The sequence below is a fragment of the Rhinatrema bivittatum genome, chromosome 4 (genome assembly GCF_901001135.1).
Source record: "Rhinatrema bivittatum chromosome 4, aRhiBiv1.1, whole genome shotgun sequence".
NCBI lineage: Eukaryota > Metazoa > Chordata > Amphibia > Gymnophiona > Rhinatrematidae > Rhinatrema > Rhinatrema bivittatum.
The window spans coordinates 385,301,975-385,323,442 of NC_042618.1; the positions used below are offsets into that span (position 1 = coordinate 385,301,975).

Sequence of the window (21,468 nt, forward strand, 5' to 3'; positions counted from 1 at the left end):
AAATAGAACAAACTATTAAAAGGTTTTCTTATGTACTTTGTTTTCTATTATATTACATATTTACAGTATGACAAACCATGAACACAGTATATTTGAAAATCATATACATACATTCTTCACAAATCATTGATTTACGTTTGCAAAGTTTTCAAATAATTTGAATCCTTTACAGTTAATTAAAGATAGAGGTGCAAGGGAGGGGAAAGATAAAAATAGGAAAGGTGGCTGTGAAAGAAATAGACTAAGAAGAGTGACATAGGCCGCTCGCACACGATAAGGGACCTTTTGCACGCGAAAAGTCCCTTATCGCGTGCAATACCAGGATGGGGGCAGAGTTGGGGCGGAGTCGGCCCCGGAAGAGGAGGAGTCGGGGCGTCACCGGGGCCGACTCTGCGCCGATGCCGCGGACAGCGAAAAGGTAAGTGCCTTTTCGCTGCCTATTTCGCTCCCAATAGCTACACCTTTTATGGTGGCGCTATTGGGTGCGAAACCGGCAGTGATCGCACCGCAACGGTGCGATCGCTGCCGGCTCGCGCAGGCCGGCCCCCCGCCCCTCATCTTCTAAAGTATCGCAGGCCTGTGATACTTTAGAAAATGAGGCCCATAGAGAGAAACAGGATCAGAAGAGAAAGAGAGCAAAATGCTAGGACAAATGAACAGGACAGACAGACTCAAAGATGGATAGCAGACACTACATCTAAAGGAACAAAGAAGAAACAAGAGGTAGATGGAAAGACTCAATGGAGAAGAAAGATCCAAAATAAAGAGAAACAATTGAAACACCCATAGGTAGTGCCTGCTTAATTCAGTTGCTTAAAATGGTTTTGGTGCTACACATTTTCATGAAACACTCCAGGTATTTCAACGTTCTCCCAAAAGAAGAATAAGAATTTCTGGTACTTTAAAAAAACCCTACCTATCCCTGATCTAAATGTTGTGATTCTTTGAAAATGAATAGCATTTCATATATTATGCACTAGCTATGCTAGCTCATAGTACTTCCCAGTTTCAGGGTCAAAATAGCAGTTTAGACATGGATCATATAACAGGGTCAAGATTTCCTCATCATCTTCTGTAGTGATATTATCTTCACCTGTGGGAAAGGGGAAACATTAAACAGAACAGTCAATCATTTCCATGAAACAGAAGATGATATTCATAAAGTACTATATTCTTAATTTAAATATTCACTATTTTTAATTGCTACAATACAATATAGTTTATGTCCTTGATTTATTTATTTATTTATCGAGTTTTATATACCGTCGTTCAGTTTCGCCATCACAATGGTTTACAAAGTTTCGATGTTTAACAGAGTGTTCAAACATTTCACATGCTTGTTAACATAGTTATTGTAGGCGTTATAAACATAGTTCGGTTGTTAATCTGTACAGGTTAAATTATGTGCTTTGGATTGGTTCTACATGTCTAGCAGGTGGAATTTTTAATAGACCTTTGTTAGCTGAATGGAGATTTCGGTTTGGTGAGTAGGGTTTTATGGATGCACTTAGCCAGTTTGTTTGTTTTTCATATATTTTTTTGTGTATTATGGATAGTATTTTGTAGTCTATCCTGTATTTTATTGAGAGCCAGTGTAGTGATATGAGAGTTGGAGTAATGTGATCATACTTTTTAGTTCCTGTGAGTATTCTGGCGGCTGTATTTTGAAGGATCTGGAGTGGTCGGATAGTGGTGAGAGGTAAGTTGAATAGCAGGTAGTTGCAGTAATCCAGGTTGGAGAAGATGAGTAGTTGGAGGACTGTTCTGAAGTCATTGGGGGAAAGGAAAGGTTTTAGATATCACAGGATTAGGAGTTTGTGATATCCGTCTTTGATTTTTGCGATGATGTGGTTCTTGAAGGATAGTTCCTTATCAATTATGATTCCTAGGTTGCGTGCATGGGTGACAGGGGAGACTGCCGTCTTTTGATTCATTATGTTGAGTGGTGATAGGTGCAGAGGGTTGTTTTTTCTATCCAGCATGATTATTTCTGTCTTATCAATGTTTAGGATAAGTCTCATGTTGGTTAGTAGTTGCTTTATTTTGGTGAGGTAATTGGCTGTTTTTTTGTAGGTGTCTTCCAGAGTTGTGTATTGGGATAAGTATTTGGATGTCATCAGCATATATGAAGTGGGTCAGTTTAAGGTTTGAGAGGAAGTGGCATATCGGGAGAAGATAAATGTTGAAGAGTGTCGCAGATAGTGCAGAGCCTTGGGGAACTCCAGTGTCAAGGTTTACTTTCTTTGAGAGGGTGTCACTGATTGACATCTGGTAGGTCCTTTGTGATAGGATGAGAAACATTGTAGGGTTTTTTCATTTGCACCAATTTCGGAGAGATGGTCAATCAGTATTGAATGGTTTACCATGTCTAAGGCTGCTGATAGGTCTAGTAGTACTAGAAGGTAGCTGTGGCCGTTGTCAAAGCCTTTGAGCACAGTGTCGGTTAATGATAGGAGTAGTAATTCAGTGTTCAGTTGTTTCCTGAAGCCTAATTGCGTGGGGAGTAGGATGTTATTCCTTTCCAGGTGGTCGCTGAGTTGGAAGTGTACGATTTTTTCAATAATTTTGGCAATGAATGGTAGGTTTGATATGGGTCGGTAGTTTAGTGGGTTTTCTGGATCAAGGTTGGTCTTTTTCGGTATGGGTTTGATAATTGCTGAGTTTAGGCAGTCGGGGTAGTTTCCTTCTGTGAGGGGTAGGTTCATGATGTTGGTTAATGTTTTGGTTATTGATGGCTCGATGGCCTTGATCGTCTGTATGGGTATGCTATCAATAGGGTGATTAGCTGAGTTCATTTTTTTGATGATAGTTTGGATTTCCAGTGATGATGCTGAATCAAAGTTGGGCCAGCTTGGTGATTGATTGATTTGTATTTTCTGGTCTTGCGTGTTGTTGTTGATGTTGTTGTTTATGAGGGTTTTGATTTTTTCGTTAAAGAAATCTGCAAAGTCATTGCTTGAGAGCTTGAAGGTTGGTGATGTCTAGTCATTGGAGGATTTGGTTAGGCTATGTACGATACTGAAGAGCATTCTGGGGTTGTGTTGGAATTTGTTTATTTTTCTTGAGTAGAAATCTTTTTTTGCGTTGTGGATATGTTTTCTGTAGTATGCTAAGTGTGTTCGGTAGGCGTTCAGTCGTGTAGTTGTTTTGTTGTTCCTCCAGGTTTTTTCTTTTTTTCAGAGTTCGCATGTAGCTGATCTGATGTTGTCGTTGTACCATTGGTTCTGGTGTTTGGGGTTTTTTATTGTTTTCTTTATTGTGGGGTTTATCTTGTCTGCTATTGTTTTTGTAAGGTTGAGCCAGGAGGAGGTGGCGTTTTCTGCGTTAGATAGGTCTATGCTTGATAGTTCTATTTGTAGATTATCTTGAAGTGTCTCTATGTTGAAGGGTGGCCAGTAGGAGAAGGATCTAGGTGGGCTTTTTTCTGTTGTAAATTTACAGTTGGAAGACAGATTGGTGTAGATTAGAGAGAGTGGTCCGACCAGGGGATATTAGTAATACTTATGTGGTAAGTAGCCCATATATCAGTATTGATGAAGACGAGGTCTAGTGTGTGACCTGCTTTGTGCATTGGGCCTTTGATGATTTGACTTAGTCCTAGGGTTGATAGGGCATCTGTTATTGCGTTGCATGTGGGGGATTGTGTCTGCCATATTAGTTCAATAAGATACATAAAAATAATGGTCAAACACAACAAGTAGACTTTCCTCTATTGTAAGGCATAATTGTGGAGGAATGGCAGATTACCTAGCATGGGTGGCAGAATGACTTGGCTATACTCCCCAGCTAACAGGTGGCCAAAAATGTATAACTGATAGCTGTAAGATCTCCTTAGAAAAGAGGATGGTGTTGTGTTTAGGGAGAGGTGAGAAAAGCAGTGTAGGTAGAGGCAACTGGGAGGGCCTAATGGTCCTTAAGTGTTGTCATTCTAAAATAGTGGTAAGAACAGGGTTGGGAAGCTGCAGTATTGTAAACTACTTACCTTTCACTCTCTCAGGAGCAGAGGTGAAGAGAGAAGTGCTAAGGACAAAGCAAAGGAAGCATGACCTAGCGATACTGTGGGCCATTTGGTAGCCAGATTAGCACCAGCAGGTTATAACTTCACAGAAAGCAACCAAATCAGTTCTGGCAGGTTAGTGGTGGCTGGGTACTGTCTAGCAACACCATGGAGCCCTAGGAAGTCACTTGTCTGGGTAATATAGTACATATGTTATATACTATACTATATACTATAATCTATTGTTCCATGTACTTCTGTTATTATTCTGTTATAATTTGTTATAATTGTTACCATGTTATAATGTAAAATAGGGCCGATCTAGCCCTATTCCTTTAGTTATCTGGAAACCGATGTGATATCTCGATCGAATGTCGGTATATAAAGAAAATAAATAAATAAATAAATAAACAAATAAACAAATAAATAAATAAATAAATAATAGCCTCAATAATTTCAGTAGCTGTTTAGATTACCAAGCTTGTTGGTAAGACATGGGAGAAGAGTGGAAATGGGTGTTGGATTTAAAATAAGATCCTTGCCTTCAATACCCTTTTGGGGGAACTGTACAGCCTATGCAAAAATGTGTATTGATAAGTGCTCCATTAAGAGAATTACATCAATATGTGCTAAACTGCTTTGAATATCCTCTATTGAAAATTCTTTGCTACTTCATAACTGTAACAGAGAATGGATCAGATGCCTTCTCCCTCAACATGCCTACATACAGTTGAGAGACTAAGCCAGTCTTTTGGGCACCTTCTATCTTAGACATCTCAAAATTCCCAGCTTTGAAAATCCTGTGATTGGTAGGTAATAAAGCTCCCATGTAGAAATGCATAGAAGTCTCTATTTTCTATATTTTATTTTTCTCTCACTTGTTGAAAAGATTGAATTTCTTGACAACAGTTACCCCAATGAATTTAACTTTTTACTTTCCCAAGAGCTGAAAATAAGATTTTCCATTCCCAGTATAAAATCTACATTTGGAATAGCTAGTGACACGGGGGAGATCAAACTTGTTCTTTGCTATTGACCAAGCACATCAAACTGTCCTAGTCAAGATACTCCTTTTAGATATGCTTGATATGACTCCTGAATTAGTCTATAGTACAGATATGCTAATTACAAGGGCTCACTAAGTTGTCTTTCAAGCCAATATCACTATATACTTCATGGTCATTGATCTAATTTCTCACATGCTACATTGTATAGTCTAATATCAGGTAGTCCCAAATTCCATCGCCAGTTGAAGATTTCTCATTTGCATTCTGGACTTTTTATCCTGTCATATGAAATGGGAAACCAATTTATTCTACTATGCCAAGTCTGCCTTTGCCATCACTATTGGTAAATTCTGTAATATATGCAACCATTTAGGGAGAGTGATCATTTTTATTAATTGTATTCTTCCACATAAGGAGAGAGGCAGATGCTTCCACCCTTCCAGTAACTTCTCAGTTTCCCTCATCATGGGCATCACATTCATATGATAAACAACTGAAGTGACTTTCAGAATTACCAATCCTAAATAAACAATAGACTCACCTGCCCATTTAAGTCAGAATACAAGGGGTGAATTTTCAAAAAGTTGCATATATGCGCACATGTGAAGTATTCATGCACAATCTCTATTTTATAAACTTGCTACATAAGCACGTATATTCACCTTTGCGAGTAAATGTATGTGTGAAAAAAGTGGTGGTGTTAGGGACATGTCAGGGCATGGTTTGCATGTATGCGTATAAGTTGGTATTTTAAAAGTGACTTACACACACTGCACGAGTACATTTACTACTGCTCATTTATACACACAAGTTCAAACCTTCATGGTGATTTATGACTTTGTTTCATGGGCTGGCTTTTCTGGGTGAGTGGACACGACAGCAGGCAAGGGGCAGACTGGGCTATACTGGGGGAGTAACTGAGACAAACTGGGCCATGCTGGAGGGTGGTAGTGAGTTTCTTTGGAACAGACGGGGCTATATTAGTGAGTAACTGGGACAGACTGGGCTATACTGGGGAATGCAAATGAATGTCCCTGGGGAAGACTGGGCTATAATGGATGGTAACTGGGAAGGGCTGGGCTATACTGGGAGTGGTGGTGTCTTTGGGACAGACTGGGCAAAACTGGGTGATAACTGAGACAGACTGGGGGGTAACTAGGCTATACTGGGGGTTGGTAGTGCCTGGGACAGACTGGGTTATACTGGGGGATGGTAGTGAGTGTACCTGGGACTGACGGCCATACTGAGGGGTGTGAGTCAGTGATGGAGAACTCATTTTTAAAATGACTCTAATGGGCTTATGGATATTCATGGCACAATGGCTGAGGAGAAAGAGAGGGAGAACAGAGGGAGACAGTATATAGGACTAGGGCACAGGTTTTGGATCTGTTAGAGGAGCAAGACAGGCGCAGGTTCAGATTCAACAAGTAAACCATACTGTATTTATGCCAGCAGTGAGAACAGGACCTGCAATCTTCCACCTGCAGGGGCTATGTCTTGCCTGTTAGGGATGTGCATCGTTTTTATGTATGATATTTCCTTTTTCATCATGAATCAGGGGTCCCCGAAAATGATAGGAAAACCCCATGAAATTTTGTGTAGTTTTCTTATTGTTTTGGGGGGTAGGGAGAAAGGGCACACAGAAAAAAAAAACTCAAACCCACTCCAACCCTTCAGATTTAATTATTTACAATCCCCCACCTTCCCGACACCCCCCCCCCCCCCAAAAAAAACTTGCCTAAAGTCCCTGGTGGTCCAGCAGGGGTCCCGGGAGCGATGTCCCCCTCTCGGGCCATCTGCTGCCACAAATCAAAATGGCGCCAGTGGCCCTTTGCCCTTACCATGTGACAGGGGCTATCGGTGCCATTGGCCGGTCCCTGTCACATATTAGGAGCAATGGATGGCCTGCGCCATTTTTTAAGATGGTGCTGGCCGTCCATTGCTCCTACCATGTGACATAGAAAAATAGAAATGATGGCAGAAAAGGACCAGTCTGCCCAGCAAGCTTCCCATGGTAGTGTCTGCTATGCTGTGCAGGTTACCCCATGTATCAGTCAGTGCTGCTTGATGTGCTTTGCTTTATAGACTTGGCCATAGAAGCAGTCCTGTGTTTTTTTTTTCTTAATGTCTGTGTATCAGTACCCAAGACTGTAAAAACGTCATGTCTTGTGTTGGTTGTCTCTGAATCCAAATTCCTCTTCCTTCCACTCCACCCTCCGTCTTCGGAGGAGAGAGCAATGTTGCAATTGTATCAAAAGCATCAAGACTTATTGGTGGAGTAGTAATCCCATGCCTTCTATTAAGGGCAATAACTGCTGCTCTGTGCAGGTTACCCCATGCTTATCATTTCCCCAGACCTTAAAAGTTGGGGCCTTCATTAGTTGTGGTCTGAATCCAATACCTCTTTTTCCCTGCCTCTGAAGCAGAGAGTAATGTTGGAGTTGCATCAAAAGTATGAAGGCTTATTGATTAAGGGTGGTAACTGCCACTCCAGCAAGATACCCCCATGCATGCTTTCTTTGTTTTCTTTAGGACTTGGCCATAGAAGCAGTCCTGTGTTTTTTCCCTTATCTCTGCGTATCAGTATCCCAGACCATGGAAGCTGGGGCCCTCTGTTGTCATCTGAATCCAATTCCTCTTTTCCCCCTGCCATCTAAGCAGGGAGCAATGTTGCAGTTGCATTAAAAGCCTCAAAGCATATTGGTTAATATATTAGACAAAGAGTTACTAATGGGTCTCAGTAGCTTCTTCTACCTTACCAACCATTTGTCCTATAATTAATGTCTGGATGAAAAGCAGTTTATGGAAATTACAGATGTATCCTAGCTTCAGGTGATAGCCAAGCTCTGATGGCTGGCTGCAATTAGTGCAGTGTGAGGGTCCTTATGGATTACAGGTGTTGGAGGTGGGTGAGGGGGAACTTTGGTGAGATAGCCCTCAAATAGAACATTATCCTGCATTATGATAGACACAGGAACCAGTCTTCTTGCAGGTAGATCTCAATTGAAAGGTGGACCTTTCTGAGATATGTGGTAGGTTGATGATGGGATTTGCAGATGGATGCCAGGAGCCTTGTGGAGGTGGTGCGCGCAAGTTATGCCTGCCAGAGGCAGGCGTAACTCAACGAAATAAGGTAGGGGGGGGTTTAGGAAGGGCTGGGGGGTGAGTTAGATAGGGGAAGGGAGGGAAAGGTGGGGGGGACCAAAAAAAAAGTTCCCTCCAAGGCCAATTTCGGAGCGGCCTTGGAGGGAATGGGGAAAGCCATCAGGCCTCCCCTAGGGCTCGGCGTGCGCAGGATCCACAAGTGTGCACCCCATTGCGCGCCGACCCTGGATTTTATAACATGCGCGCGGCAGTGCGTGCATGTTATAAAATCTACGCCCGCACGGTTTTTTTAAGATCTGGCCCAAACTCTTTCATTTTACTTCTTAGACTTCTGGCATTGGCTTACAAACATTTCAAAGTGTGTTTGTTTGTATTAACAAAATAACAACCTGCTTTTCAGTAGATATAGATAATTTGGAATCCTTTAGCTCAGGCGATTCTTTACTTATAGGCACATGGACCACTTTTCTTATTATTGGAACCTCTGTGTTGGGATACCATAACTCTCCTGTTTCATTAGTATCCTTTGAAGATACAACCCTTCAAACCATGCACTGTTGAGTGATTGTTGGCTTTCCCCCTTCTTCTAGTTTAAAAGATGCTCTATCTCCTTTTTAAAAGTTATTGAAAGCAGCCTGGTTCCATTCTGGTTAAGGTAGAGCCTATCCTTTCGGAAAAGTCTCCCCCTTCCCCAAAAGGTTGCTCAGTTCCTTACAAAACTGAATCCCTCTTCCCTGCACCATTGTCTCATCCACATATTGAGACTCTGGAGCTCTGTCTGCCTCTGGGGACCTGCACATGGAACAGGGCGCATGTCACAGAATGTCACCCTGGTGGTTCTGGATTTCAGCTTTTTACCTAAAATCCTAAATTTAGCTTCCAGAACCTCCCCCACACTTTCCTATGTTGTTGGTGCGCACATGTACCATGACAGCCGGCTCCTCCCCAGCACTGTCTAAAATCCTATCTAGATGATGTGTGAGGTCTGCCACCTTCAAATCAGGCAGGCAAGTTACCAGGCGGTCCCTCATGTCCACCAGCCACCCAGCTATCTACATTTTTAATAATTGAATCACCAACTATGATGGCCAACCTAACTCTTCCCTCCCTGGAAGTAGCCCTGAGAGAATCGTCCTTGGTGCGAGGAGAGAAGTTCCTTGCTATAGGATCACTTCTCCAACCAGGAGACCTTTCTGATCCAAGGCAGCACCAGGGCTGCCAGACTGTATTTGGGATTTGGCTACTATGTCTCTGAAGGTCTCATTAATATATCTCTCTATCTGCCTCAGCTCCTCCAGGTCTGCCACTGTAGCCTCCAGAGATTGGACTAATCTCTGAGAGCCAGGAGATATTTTCACAAGGTGTACACATACAAACTCTCACTGGCAGGTAAACATCATACATGTGACACTCGCTGCAAAAGATTGGGAGGCTCCTCTCTTGCTGCTGGACTGCTGCCTCCATCTTAATTTTGTTGAGTTCCTGGTTACATTTAGGTTGCTATGGGAGTTGGAATGTGTACAATTAGAGTCCTTTACATTTATAGGTGAATTCACTAATTAATCTGGTAATGACCTACAAGGGGATGAATAAACTCTCAATAAGGGCTGGTGCAATAGTATAATTTAGATAAGAGCCTGATTGATTTTTAATGAGAAAGTCTCTCTGACTATAAATCAAAGGATGAGCTAGGGGTGAGTGGATGAGAGGGAAATACAGACACTAGAATTAACTCCCTCTGGCTTGCTTATTAACTCAGACACATACAAACTCTAAAGAATATTTATTTTATTTATTTGTTGGGCTTTTATATACTGTTGTTTAGACTAGCTGTCACAACGGTTTACAAACATTTCAAACATATACAAGTTCCAGTAAAATATATCAAAACAAAAGATAAAATGCAATCATAAAACACTAAAATAAAAACATAAAAAGCATAATACAAATCTATGGTCAAATACAATTAAATAATCAATTAAATGTGTACAAATAAAATAAAGTAGTCTATAAAACATCGTGGTAAATAAAATTAACTGGTAGCAAGAATTTAACCAACGCCTGCTTTGTAAGCCTGCTCAAATAGCCAAGTTTTGAGTGCTTTTTTAAACAGCTTAAGTTCAGCTTGCAATCTTAAATCCAGTGGTAAAGCATTCCATAATTTTGGTCCCGTGAGTGATATCACTCTCTCTCTAACTGAAGTGAGTCTAGCTTTTAAGTCCTAAGATTTCCCACAGCAATACTTACCAGTCCTCTTCAGCAAGATGATCTTCTCTCAGTGCTACCACTAGATTGAGAGGCTTGAGTTTCATGTGCTGTTAGGCACACATTTCCAGTCCTCTTGTACTGCAAGGGGTGCAAGGCCTCTGGAAGTTGGGGCTGTGGAGTTTGAAGCCTGGATTGCTTGCTGTGGCCTCTGAAGTCCTCTCCTGGGGACTGCTGTGAACACTATGCAGATGAGCCTTCCAGTCCTGTTCCACTGCAAGGGGTGCAGGGCCTCTGGAAGCTGGGGCTGTACAGTTTGAAACCTGGATCACTCGCTATGAATTATGGAGATTTTACCTGGGGGCTGCTGGGAACAGTATGCAGATGAGCCTTTCAGTCCTGTTCTACTACCAAAGGTAAGGGTTCATCTGGGAGTTGAACCCAGGACCTCTCGCACCCTAAGCTAGGATCATACCCCTAGACCAACAAGCCACTGGTGAAGGAGCAAGAGGGAGGAGATGGAGGAGTCTTGACTGTGCTCCCCCTCACAGCCCTCCCCCATCTTCTCTCACACTTCTTCCCATCTTAGGTTCCCTCTCTCCCCATCTCAAGTGTCTCCTATGGGACACTCTCCGGACACATGGTTCAAAATGGCAGTCAAGTTACTGGTGGGAGAGGAGGAGGACATGGCTTAAGGTGCTGCAATTTATTTTCTCCTACTGCCAGCTAGATTAGCACTGGAGATAAGGGGAAATTGACTGGTGGGGGAGAGGGGCCACTACCTTTACAAACTGGCTTGGCTCCTGGTCTCCTGTTAATCATATAGTAAGGACCAGATTCTGCAGCCCTTCCTGTGCCTTTTCAGGTTCTCCAATTATGATGTAAAAGACTATCTAAATATTTTAAAGCCTGAAAAGATTTTATCTAAATATAAACTTTAGATCGAAATTAGCTAGTTTATCTAATTTAAATGCTATTCATTTCAGAGAGCTTTATTCATTATGGATCATGTGCTGGGCATTATATTCCCCTGGTGAATACAAGAAGGTGGGCTGTAAGGAGAACCTGGGAAGGAGATCCAGTATGTAAAAGAAATCAGAGTAGGAGGTGAACTCCAACTCCCAGAAGGCACAGGGGTTCTGAAGTGAGAGGACTTTCCAGGCTTTGCCCTATTGAGAGGACAAGAGAGCCTGGTAGAAGGGTGAGAACCTGTCTGAAGGAAAGACAAGGCAGAAACAGGAAAGAATCCTACTAGAACAGACAGAGGAGACAAAGGAGGTGAGGTATTGAGCAGCCCTGAGGACGAGCTGAAGCCAATGGATTTGGGAAATGAGTGGTAGAACTCCCTCCAGAAGAGGATACATTCATGGAGACTGCAGGTCAAGAGTTTTAAGTGAACACTGCCGTGGGGTTGATGTAATTGCAGCCATAGTGAAAAGGGAAGCACAAACTCCAGCTGTAGACTATGGTGGGAGGTAGCAGTGGGGTCTGGTTCTCTAAGGCCCAGGCCCTTAGAATGCAGCCAAGCTTTGGTTGTGCAGGAAGCAATTATGAGTAGTGTACAGGAGGATTAAGGTGAAAGTGCTTTCTTATTGTATGAGTTTGAAACTGAAGTGGTTTAATAAAGTAAAGCTATAGAGACTAAACTACTGGGATAACCTAGGACTATATGTGCTTAAGTCCAGCTCACCCATTGGGTATGGGTAAGAGGATTTGAACCTGTAACCATGACACCCTGGATGGGGTAAAATATAGGCAATAGAAACTGAAGTACCTGGCCTGGGGAGCCTCCGAGGGTGAAACTGGGGAAGCTGCAAGGAGTCAGGCAGCAGGACAGTGAAAAAGCACCCCCAGAGACGTTTCTTATGTGACCAGAGAATTCCAGCCAGATTGTGACTGGGAGAGTGGCCGGTGGCACCAACCCAAGATAATTGTTAACATGGGCACACATAACCTAGCTTTTGAGAACCTTTTAGAAAAGTTACATTAAGTAAAGGGTAAGGCTTCTACAAGGATTTAGACGACTCAATATAATACAGCTGGATTGTAGTTACAGAAAACTTAGCATTTCAGTTTTGGCCTGATGGGAGGAAGACTTGTCTACCTGAGATTTTCTGTTCTCTCCCTCCCTGTTTATTTCTGCTTCTTTGTACATGAAAGCCACTCTGTGAGAATGATCAGTAGAGTTCTAACATTATAACAGGAAGCCATGCAGAAGAAAGAAGAGAAGCTAAAACATACAATATTAAATGAAGAGGCATAGGACGTTGAGGTTTGTATGTTATACTTCCAAATTAGTTCTATATATGAAGTACAGTTTACAGAGGCTGAAGAATATCTATCCTACAACCACATTTGTTATAACGAAAAACCATAGGAACAAGATAGTATAAGACAGGGATGGCCATCTCCGGTCCTTGAGAGTCTCAAACAGGTCTGGTTTTCAGAAAATCCACAATGAATATGCATGAGATATAGTTGTACACAATGAAGGCAGTACATGCAAATCTATCTCATACATATTTGTTAATGAATATTTTGAAAACCAGGCCTGTTTGTGGTTCTTGAGGACTGGAGTTGGCCACCCTTGGTATATAAGATCTTACAAAATCACACAAAATTTCCTGCACTAATGAAGAGTGGCTGTATTTTCTCCATGATTCCAAATGTATTATTAACAACTATTTATTTCAGTGGTTTTTTTTTTAAGAAAGCCCTGTGCAATGAAGCTGAACAGGAAGAATGAGCAAGTTTTAAGTAACAAAACAAGGAAAATTAAATGAACAATTTCAGAGGAGGTTATGCTTAAATGAGTAAAGTAGTTGGTAATGGATTTGACACATTCAGAAATGGCAATTATGACCTGATTGTTAAATTCTAGCCAGACCTCTTTGATGGAGAAAATGTCTTGGGTATAATAGAGCAAAAGTTAGAATATAGAATATATTACTAAAGATGCATTGAACTTAAAGGTGAATTTTCAAAAAGTTCTGCACATATAAATTAGCTGATGCACGCACAAATAGCACATATTCGCGTAAATGTTTAAACTATAAACTTCAAACATACACATGTAAGTAATGGTGTTTGAATAGAATTGCTCGTATTAAAAATGGATGGGCCAGGGGAGTTCTGGGACAGGGCCAACCATAACTTGCCAAAGTGATGTGCATACGTATGTTACCAGTGTATATTTACACCTACTATTTATCTGGTGTGAGTGGGAATATAATTCTTTATTGCCAAATACTGACTGGATGAGGGGTCACGGTAAACTGGGAGTTTAAGGTTGAAGAACCAGCGATCAGAGAGTTTTTGATACTAATGATCCGATGTGTAAGGCTCCCTGAAAAAGCTGCATAGCTGCATTTAGTGCTAGGAGAAGGGTGTTATGCTTGGCAGCTTTTTAGAGATTTGGATTTGGATTCCTTTCTAATACTGATGTTTCAGAACCTCTTACAAAGTTTATTATTTTTGAACAACTAGGGTGGACTATGAGGAGTTGGGTGATTGTAGGAGTATGAGGGTGATTGTGGGAGAATGAGTGTTTAAGAGATGCTGTGGAGATGTAAAGGGGGTGGTACCCGATTGCATTAGGATGTGTGGTGCATGGTTGTATAGCTGGATGTGTGTGATGTGTGGGTGTGTGAGTAAACCCTTTGATGAGGGTACGAATAATGTTATTGGGATTGGGTGGGGATGGGATGGGAGGAAAATAGCTAGAAGGGGAAGGATGGGGTAAGGAATTAGATGAAGGGGAAGATGATGACTATATGTGGAATATATATATATATATATATATAGTATATATATTAAAAAAAAGTGTTACATAAATAAATAAATAAATATGCTGCGGATTCTATCTTGGAGTGAGGGAGGGTGCTTAAAGCTGGGAGGTTTCCGCCTTGATAAGGAAGCAATTTGTATATAAGTGCTTATTTGTTTGTAAGTTTGGCTAGTAATATAGTAATCTGAAATGTAGCTGGGGTTGGATCTCCTATTAAAAGGAAAAAAAAATTGACTGAATTATGTAAAAATACAGCCAGAACAATAAGTCAACATTTGCATAACAGGTGATGAGTATAAAAAAAAAAAAGTACAGTGACAACTCAGAACATCAGTCAACCGTACCAGCCATAAATTCTGACATATTTTACATTTTCTCCCTGTGAATAATATCCTCAATACACCCCTACCCATCCCCCCCAACCCACCCTTGCTGCGTCACTTACAAACTTAAACCAAATTCTAGACACTCAACACTCCTGTGGGATCAAACTGGTAAATATCACATCTATAAACAGATTTATATGCATTTTTCCACAGCCGTTTGCAAAATTTTACACCGGAAAGTAAACCTTCACTCTCCTAAGTTCCCATTGGTTGGAGAGGAAACAACCTCTGAATAGCCTCCGGTAAAGAGGCATGAAAAACCTGCCACGTATCTCGAAAAAAACTCCTTTTCTTATTAGAGGAATGCATATATAAAGAGCCATATTCCATCAGAAATAAATGGGACATTTGTGCTTTCCACATTGAACTATCCGGGGGTACAGAGTCCACCCATTTTAATAGAATACACTTTTAAACTATTAAACAGGTTTTGGAGAAAAACAGTATATTGTCATGATTTAACGAGGATTCTCCTATATCGATATTTAACAAACAGTAAGCTCAGGACCACTGGATCTGTGCAGAAAACATATTGGATATTGTTGTACGAACTTGTTCCCAAAAAGTATGAATTAAGGGACATTCCCACAGCGCATGTATGAGATTGGCCGGTCCCCTCGAACACTTTGAGCAGAGATTTGAGGGGTTCATTCCCATATGAAAAGCAGCCTGCGGGGTATAAACCACCCTATGAAATATCCTCCCCTGCATTTCTCTCAGGGAGACATTGTTTGTAATTTTAAAAATGGACAGATAACCTTCTCGGAGCATAGTATCATCTAGGTCCTCCGGAATATCGGTCTGCTACACATGTGTTAAACGTTCAAAAGTCGAATAGTGTGTAATATTTTGGCAGTATTTATATAATAGGGATAAAGAACCCTGTTTCCCCTGGTATAATTTAAGGAGAAAGAGATATGCAGGAGTGTCTAGCGGTCCTTCTACTTTTTTCAATAACTGATGAACAAAAGCACACAATTGCGCATATTGCAAAAAATGAGTATTCTTAAGCCCCAGCAGTAGCTGTAAATCCTCGAAAGATTTAAGTTTCCCAGTGACAGGATCAAGGAGCCCCCCCAATGTATGATATTCCAATGGTGGTTGCAGACCCCTGTATATTTGATCAAACGGTGGGGTCAGAGGATTATTATGCACTGGATATTGGGAGGAAAGTTGTACCGGCAATCTCAGGAGTGTCCTCAGCTCGGTCCAGGCACGACGTATAGTAAAAACCATCTGTGCCATTATTCCCAGCCGAGAAATGTCCCTCTTTGGTAGGTGGAGAATCAACTTAGGATCTACTGGATAACATATATTTTGAATTAGGTAATAATCAGTAAACTCAGAGGTACCATTAATCCAGTCCCTTAGGAACCTCAGGTTTGCCGCCCATGCATACATTCTAAAGTCAGGTAAGTTTAGGCCCCCTTTTTACCCTGCCATAAAAAGAGTGTAATATCTCGTTGAAGACGTTTTAAATCTGTCCCCAACAAATATATAGGTATCATAAGCAACAAATAAAGTAGCTTGGGGGCAATCACCATCTTGATAACAGCCACTCGACCGTGTAACGACAGAGGAAAATGTCGCCAGGCCTCCAATTTACCTCGGATCTTATCCAATAGTGGGGGAATATTAACCCAGTACCATTGATTGGTGCGTCTATGAATTTGCACCCCCAAATATTTAAGTTTATCTCCCGCCCATTTAACAGGAAGGTCAGACCAAGAGGTTTCCAGCGTTCCAGCTACATCCAGGGCTTCAGTCTTGTCTAAATTCAGTTTAAAACCCGAGGCCTCCTGATATTCAGCAAAGAGTTGTAAAGCAGCAGGAAGTGATTCCCTTGCATTGGTCAAGAGCAAAAGTAGATCATCCGCAAAAAGCAATGTTTTGTGAGTATGCTGACCCACGGGTATACCTGCTATACCCGAGTTTGATCGAAGAGTTATGGCCAGAGGTTCAACTGATAAAATAAATAAAAGTGGGGACAGTGGGCATCCCTGCCGCGGCCCTTGACATAGTGGAAATGGATTGGAAAGAGAACCATTCACCATAATCCTAGCTGTGGGGTTGGTATATAGTAAAGTGATATAAGCAAAGAACTCCCCCCTAATACCAAATTTCCTTAAAACTTGTTTCAAAAACAACCATTCTACCCTATCAAATGCTTTTTCAGCATCACATGCCACTAACAGGGGGTCTTTCAATGATCGGTGTGCGCAGGTTTCTAAAGCGCAGAGCACCCTGTGAATATTCACAGTCGCCCGTCGACCCTTTACAAACCCAACCTGGTCTTTTCCAATAATTTGGGGCATAATATTCTTAAGTCTATTGGCTAAAATGTTTGCATAAATTTTGATATCTAAGTTTAATAGGGATATAGGCCTATAGGATCCTGTGAGAAGGTTTCTCTACCAGGTTTAGGAAGAACTACTATATTAGCAGACCGCATTGTTTCTGGCATAGACCCTCTTTCTTTCATGGCCACAAACACCTTACTCAAAACTGCTGGGACCTCAGCAATTAAAGCTTTATAAAAGGTGGAGTCAAAGCCATCGGGCCCAGGAGCTTTATGCGCTGGCAGAGTCTGAGTTGCTTCCTTCACTTCTTCTTCGGATATATCTCGATCTAATAAGATGCGCTGGGTATCTGATATCTCAGGACAGGACACCTGATCTAGAAACCGGGTTATGCATTCAAGATTAGGCTCTTCAGAAGAATAAAGATCTTTATAATATTGTGAAAAAATATTAGCAATATCAAAAGAACTAGTATGAACTCTCCCCCGGATATCTTTGATTGCAGATATAAACTTGCTGGGTTCCTGACTTTTTAAAAGATTCGCTAAAGTTTTCCCAGCCTTGTTCGCTTGATGAAACATGCGGAACTTGTAATGTTGCACCGAGCGTTCCGCCCTGTTTTGTAATAGGTTGTTTAATGCCATTTGAGTGGCTTTGAATTCCCCTAACTTAGGGTCATCAGCCTGTCCTGTAAGCACCTTCTTTAATTCTTTAAAAGTCTGAGTGAGGGTGAGAATCTCAGCATTCTGTTTTTTCTTTTTGTGACAAACATAACTGATTATATGGCCCCTCATAACTGCCTTAGCAATTTCCCAGAATAATATCGGTTGAGAGACATGTTGACTATTTTCCCCAGCATACTCAGCCCATTTTTCTTTTAAGACTGTGGAAATCGCCGATCAAAAGAGAGAAACCCAGGCAAACGCCATTGATTCCCTCCAGAGGTTGGTAGAACTTCTAAGTAAGCAGTCACTGGGCAATGATCAGAGATTATTAAATCAGATATCCTAGCCTTGGAAAACCTCAAAAAGAGGGATTCCGAGATCAATAGGTAGTCTATTCTAGACAAAGTACCATGAGCCCTGGCCAGATGAGTGCAGTCATGGTCCCCGGGATTCAAAGTCCGCCAAAGATCTAACAACGTCAAGTGGGTACACTCATGGGTTTTCCTGATTTCCCAGGCTGCCTATCTAGCACCGGATCCACAATGCAATTTAAATCCCCCCCCTAATATAACTGGATGATATCTGAATTTTGAAAGTTGGGACACCAGTTCCACAAAAAAAAGAGTGGTTATACTGATTGGGAGCATACACCGACGCAAGTGTTACTGCCATCCCCATCAATATCCCCGTTACAATAATGTACCGCCCCTTTGGATCACTAATTTGGTTTTTCAGCTGAAAATCAAAGGTCTTGTGAATCAGGATCGCTATCCCACAACTCTTGGAATTACCTGCAGCTGAAAACATTTGACCAAATCCCTTTTTCAAAAGTTTACGCACTTCCTTTTGCAGTAGATGCGTTTCTTGGAGAAAAATCAGCTTAGCGTTTAATTTATTTAAACGAGAGAGAACCTTCTCTCGCTTAATGGGCGTACCAAGACCCGCAACATTCCATGTGACTACTTCTCCCGCCATATTGCAGTATTTTTTTGGAGCTGGCAGTTATTTAGCTCCCTAACCATACATCCAATAGCGATCCAAGAGCGGTCCCCATTTGAAGAACGGGGCTGTGGTCTCCCAATGTACATTATGAAATAAGCAGGTATGTTTAAAACAATTAGATCCCCATGATATCCCCAATGACACAGCAATCCCATCCCAATCCCACTAACACCCTCTCCTCCCTCCACCCCTAACCCTTTCCCAGAAAAGGCCACCACACTTAACCACCCCTTTAGGGCCATTGTCCCCTCAAAGGGACGTGTACAGCCGTCTCACCATAGTAACTATATTCACTGGAGAAGAAATGTAATAACTCCTTCAACAGCAGGCCCCAGGCAAACACGAAGTCATTTAGTTAGGAAGTTAAGGTCATATTACAAGGAAAAACATAATGACAACAAACAAGCAAACCATGCTTTAAAGTTTCTATGTCTCCATAGACTCAGCCCCTAAGGTTCCAATTATTAACTGATCACAGCCTCACTGGGACTGCCAGATGTGTTGTTGCGTGGCTTCAGATTCATTAGAGTGCACCACGGGACTCTTCCGTTTAAGCATATATCTCTTGGCTCTCCGGTCTCTCGTTTAAAACTAGAGCCCGAGTTCCAGATGGGAAACGTAAGAGAGATATCAGCCGCCCATATTCCAAAGGCCATCAACCATTGGTAGCCGCCGCAGAGTGCGGAAGATTGTTGACAAAGTCGCGGGCTACCATAGCATCTTCAAAAGTCTGTTGCCTTCCTTGGTGCCATATCTTTAATTTAGCCGGATACAGTAATGAAAATCGTATCTTTTTGGCAACCAGATCTGAGCATACCGGGGTGTAGGCCTTTCTCAACCCGGACACATGAGCGGAAAAATCTTGAAATATTAAGATTTTCTGGTTCCCATATTTTAGGTCTCTCTCTTTGCGATAATGCTGCAAAATGAGCATCTTGTGGACATAATTAAAAAATCGAGCAATTACTATGCGCGGTCTAGCGGCCACTCCTTCCGTTGATTTCGGGCCTACCCGATGTGCAACCTCCATCAGGCCTCCTGCCGCACTCTGTAAAGCCGGGAATCTGAGCGGTCAGCCAGGACTCCAGTGTTTTCATAATGTCTGCTTTGATGATTGATTCTGGGAACCCGACGAAGCACAAATTATTGCGACGCGCTCGGTTCTCCAACTCATCTAATTTTTCACTTTGTTGCTTGCTGTTCTTTTCCAGGTCTAAAATCCGACGTTCCATAGCCCCGACATCATCTTCCAGAAGAGTTGTGCGTCCTGCCACTCTCTCCATACGATTTTCAATTTCCCCCAAAGAGGAACGCACTTCAGCAATTTGCTCTGCTATCTGATGTAATCTCGCATCGAGTGCCAGTACCACAGCTTGTGATATTCTGTCTTCTAGCGATTCCTCCGTTGTAGTTTCAGGGAGTTCTGGAGACGCCGGCGCCATCTTAGGTTCAGGCAGCTTTGCCTTTTCCTTCTCTTTTCGTTGAATTTTGGTCGCCATAGGTCTGCTGTTCACATAAAACGTTCCAATGGTATGTGGAGTCGTATTTCGCCACCAATATCAGCTGACAAAAATCGCAAAAATAGATTTCCACGCTGTGCAAAGAGATGAGACGGCTGGAGCTCGGTCAGCGTGCGTCCGGCCGAGTTCACCACATCACATGACTGTTTTCATTGTTTTTAATCTTGTTCAAATATCCAACAATTTTGGATAGATGCTTTTGTGCACATTTCAATTTGGGCAGAGTGTTCAATAATGTTGAATATCAAACTGTGAGAATCATTCATCAAATTGCATTAGGGCCTTATCGCGCATGTTAGGGCCCTAACACCCGCAATAACACCATAACACATGCGATAAATAATGCATTAAGAGATGTGTATGCAAATGTTAAACATTTTGTCAAGTGGGAGGAGTTTGGGTGGAGTTTATCATAAATCCCGTTTCGGGCAGGGAAAGGGGGAGGGGGAGAAGAGAGGAGGGGGAGGGGAGGAGAGAGAGAGAGAAAGAGCTTCTGGTGAGGGACACATATTAGTCAACTTTTTAAACCACTGTAAGTGGGGCCATTCTGAACGCGAAATGAGGTTTTGGTGGTGGGCTAGGTTTTGGGTGCTAGTTTTACATGCACAGTCAGAGGTACAAACATCATAGTTTCTATCAGTGAAGATTTTATGTGATTTGAAGCGATAAAAGGTATAAAAATGAGATGTTCCCAACGTTCGTCGATATATAAAAGATTATAAATAAATAAATAAATAAAATAAATAAAAATAAAAAGATTAGATTTGTACATTGTACTCCCGACCTACATTGATGCACTCTCTACCTAGAAACTATGAAGCTAGGTCAACAGTAAAATGTACAAATCTCATTTTTGTGTACCATTCATCACTCCAAATCACACAATATCTTCACTGATGGTAACTGTGCTGTTTGTACTTCTGACTGTCCATGTAAAACTGGCCCCCAAAACCTAGCCCACCACCAAAACCTCACTCCGAGTTACTAGGTGCTCCTCTTACAGTGGTGTAAATATTTTACTTATATGAGAGCCTTAAAATAATCTCTCTCTCACACACTCACTCATACATTTAACATATGTTGCAGTGAAATAGCTATGCGGTATCAGGAAAATTATCCTAATCACGCCCCTTTTTTATCGCAAGTGCTATTTTTCGCAATTTTATAGCAAAATGATGAATCTAGGCCTATTTTGGATGACTATAATATATCAGAGGCAAATTTTCTAGTGTTTATACGAAAAGCAAGTTGCATGAAAGTGTATATTAATACAATGGGTATCTGGTGATTCTCCTACCTTGGAAATGTGGTGTAACCATATGCACAAGCTAATACTTATGGAAAGATTAACTGTGCTTAAAAGTACTATAAGAAAACACAAATAGTTTCTAAATATTTGGGATCCATACCTAAAATCCCTTTCTGCTAGAATCTGCAGTATGATTATAAATGCACTGAGTATATGAAGATCATCGGGGGGGGGGGGGGGGGGGG

At 41.6% G+C, this 21,468-nt stretch overlaps 1 protein-coding gene across 2 annotated transcripts in view; it reads right to left on the reverse strand.

Annotated features, from left to right (window-relative positions):
- Positions 1–546: 546 nt before the first annotated feature.
- The window catches only part of C4H3orf67 (chromosome 4 C3orf67 homolog), a 479,946-nt gene continuing 459,024 nt past the window's right edge, over positions 547–21,468 (reverse strand). For both annotated transcript variants that reach the window (XM_029600997.1, XM_029600998.1), the window contains one exon: positions 547–1,093. In XM_029600997.1, coding sequence (XP_029456857.1) covers positions 981–1,093 — 113 coding nt within the window. In that variant the 3' untranslated portion in view covers positions 547–980. The remainder of the gene's footprint in view (positions 1,094–21,468) is intronic.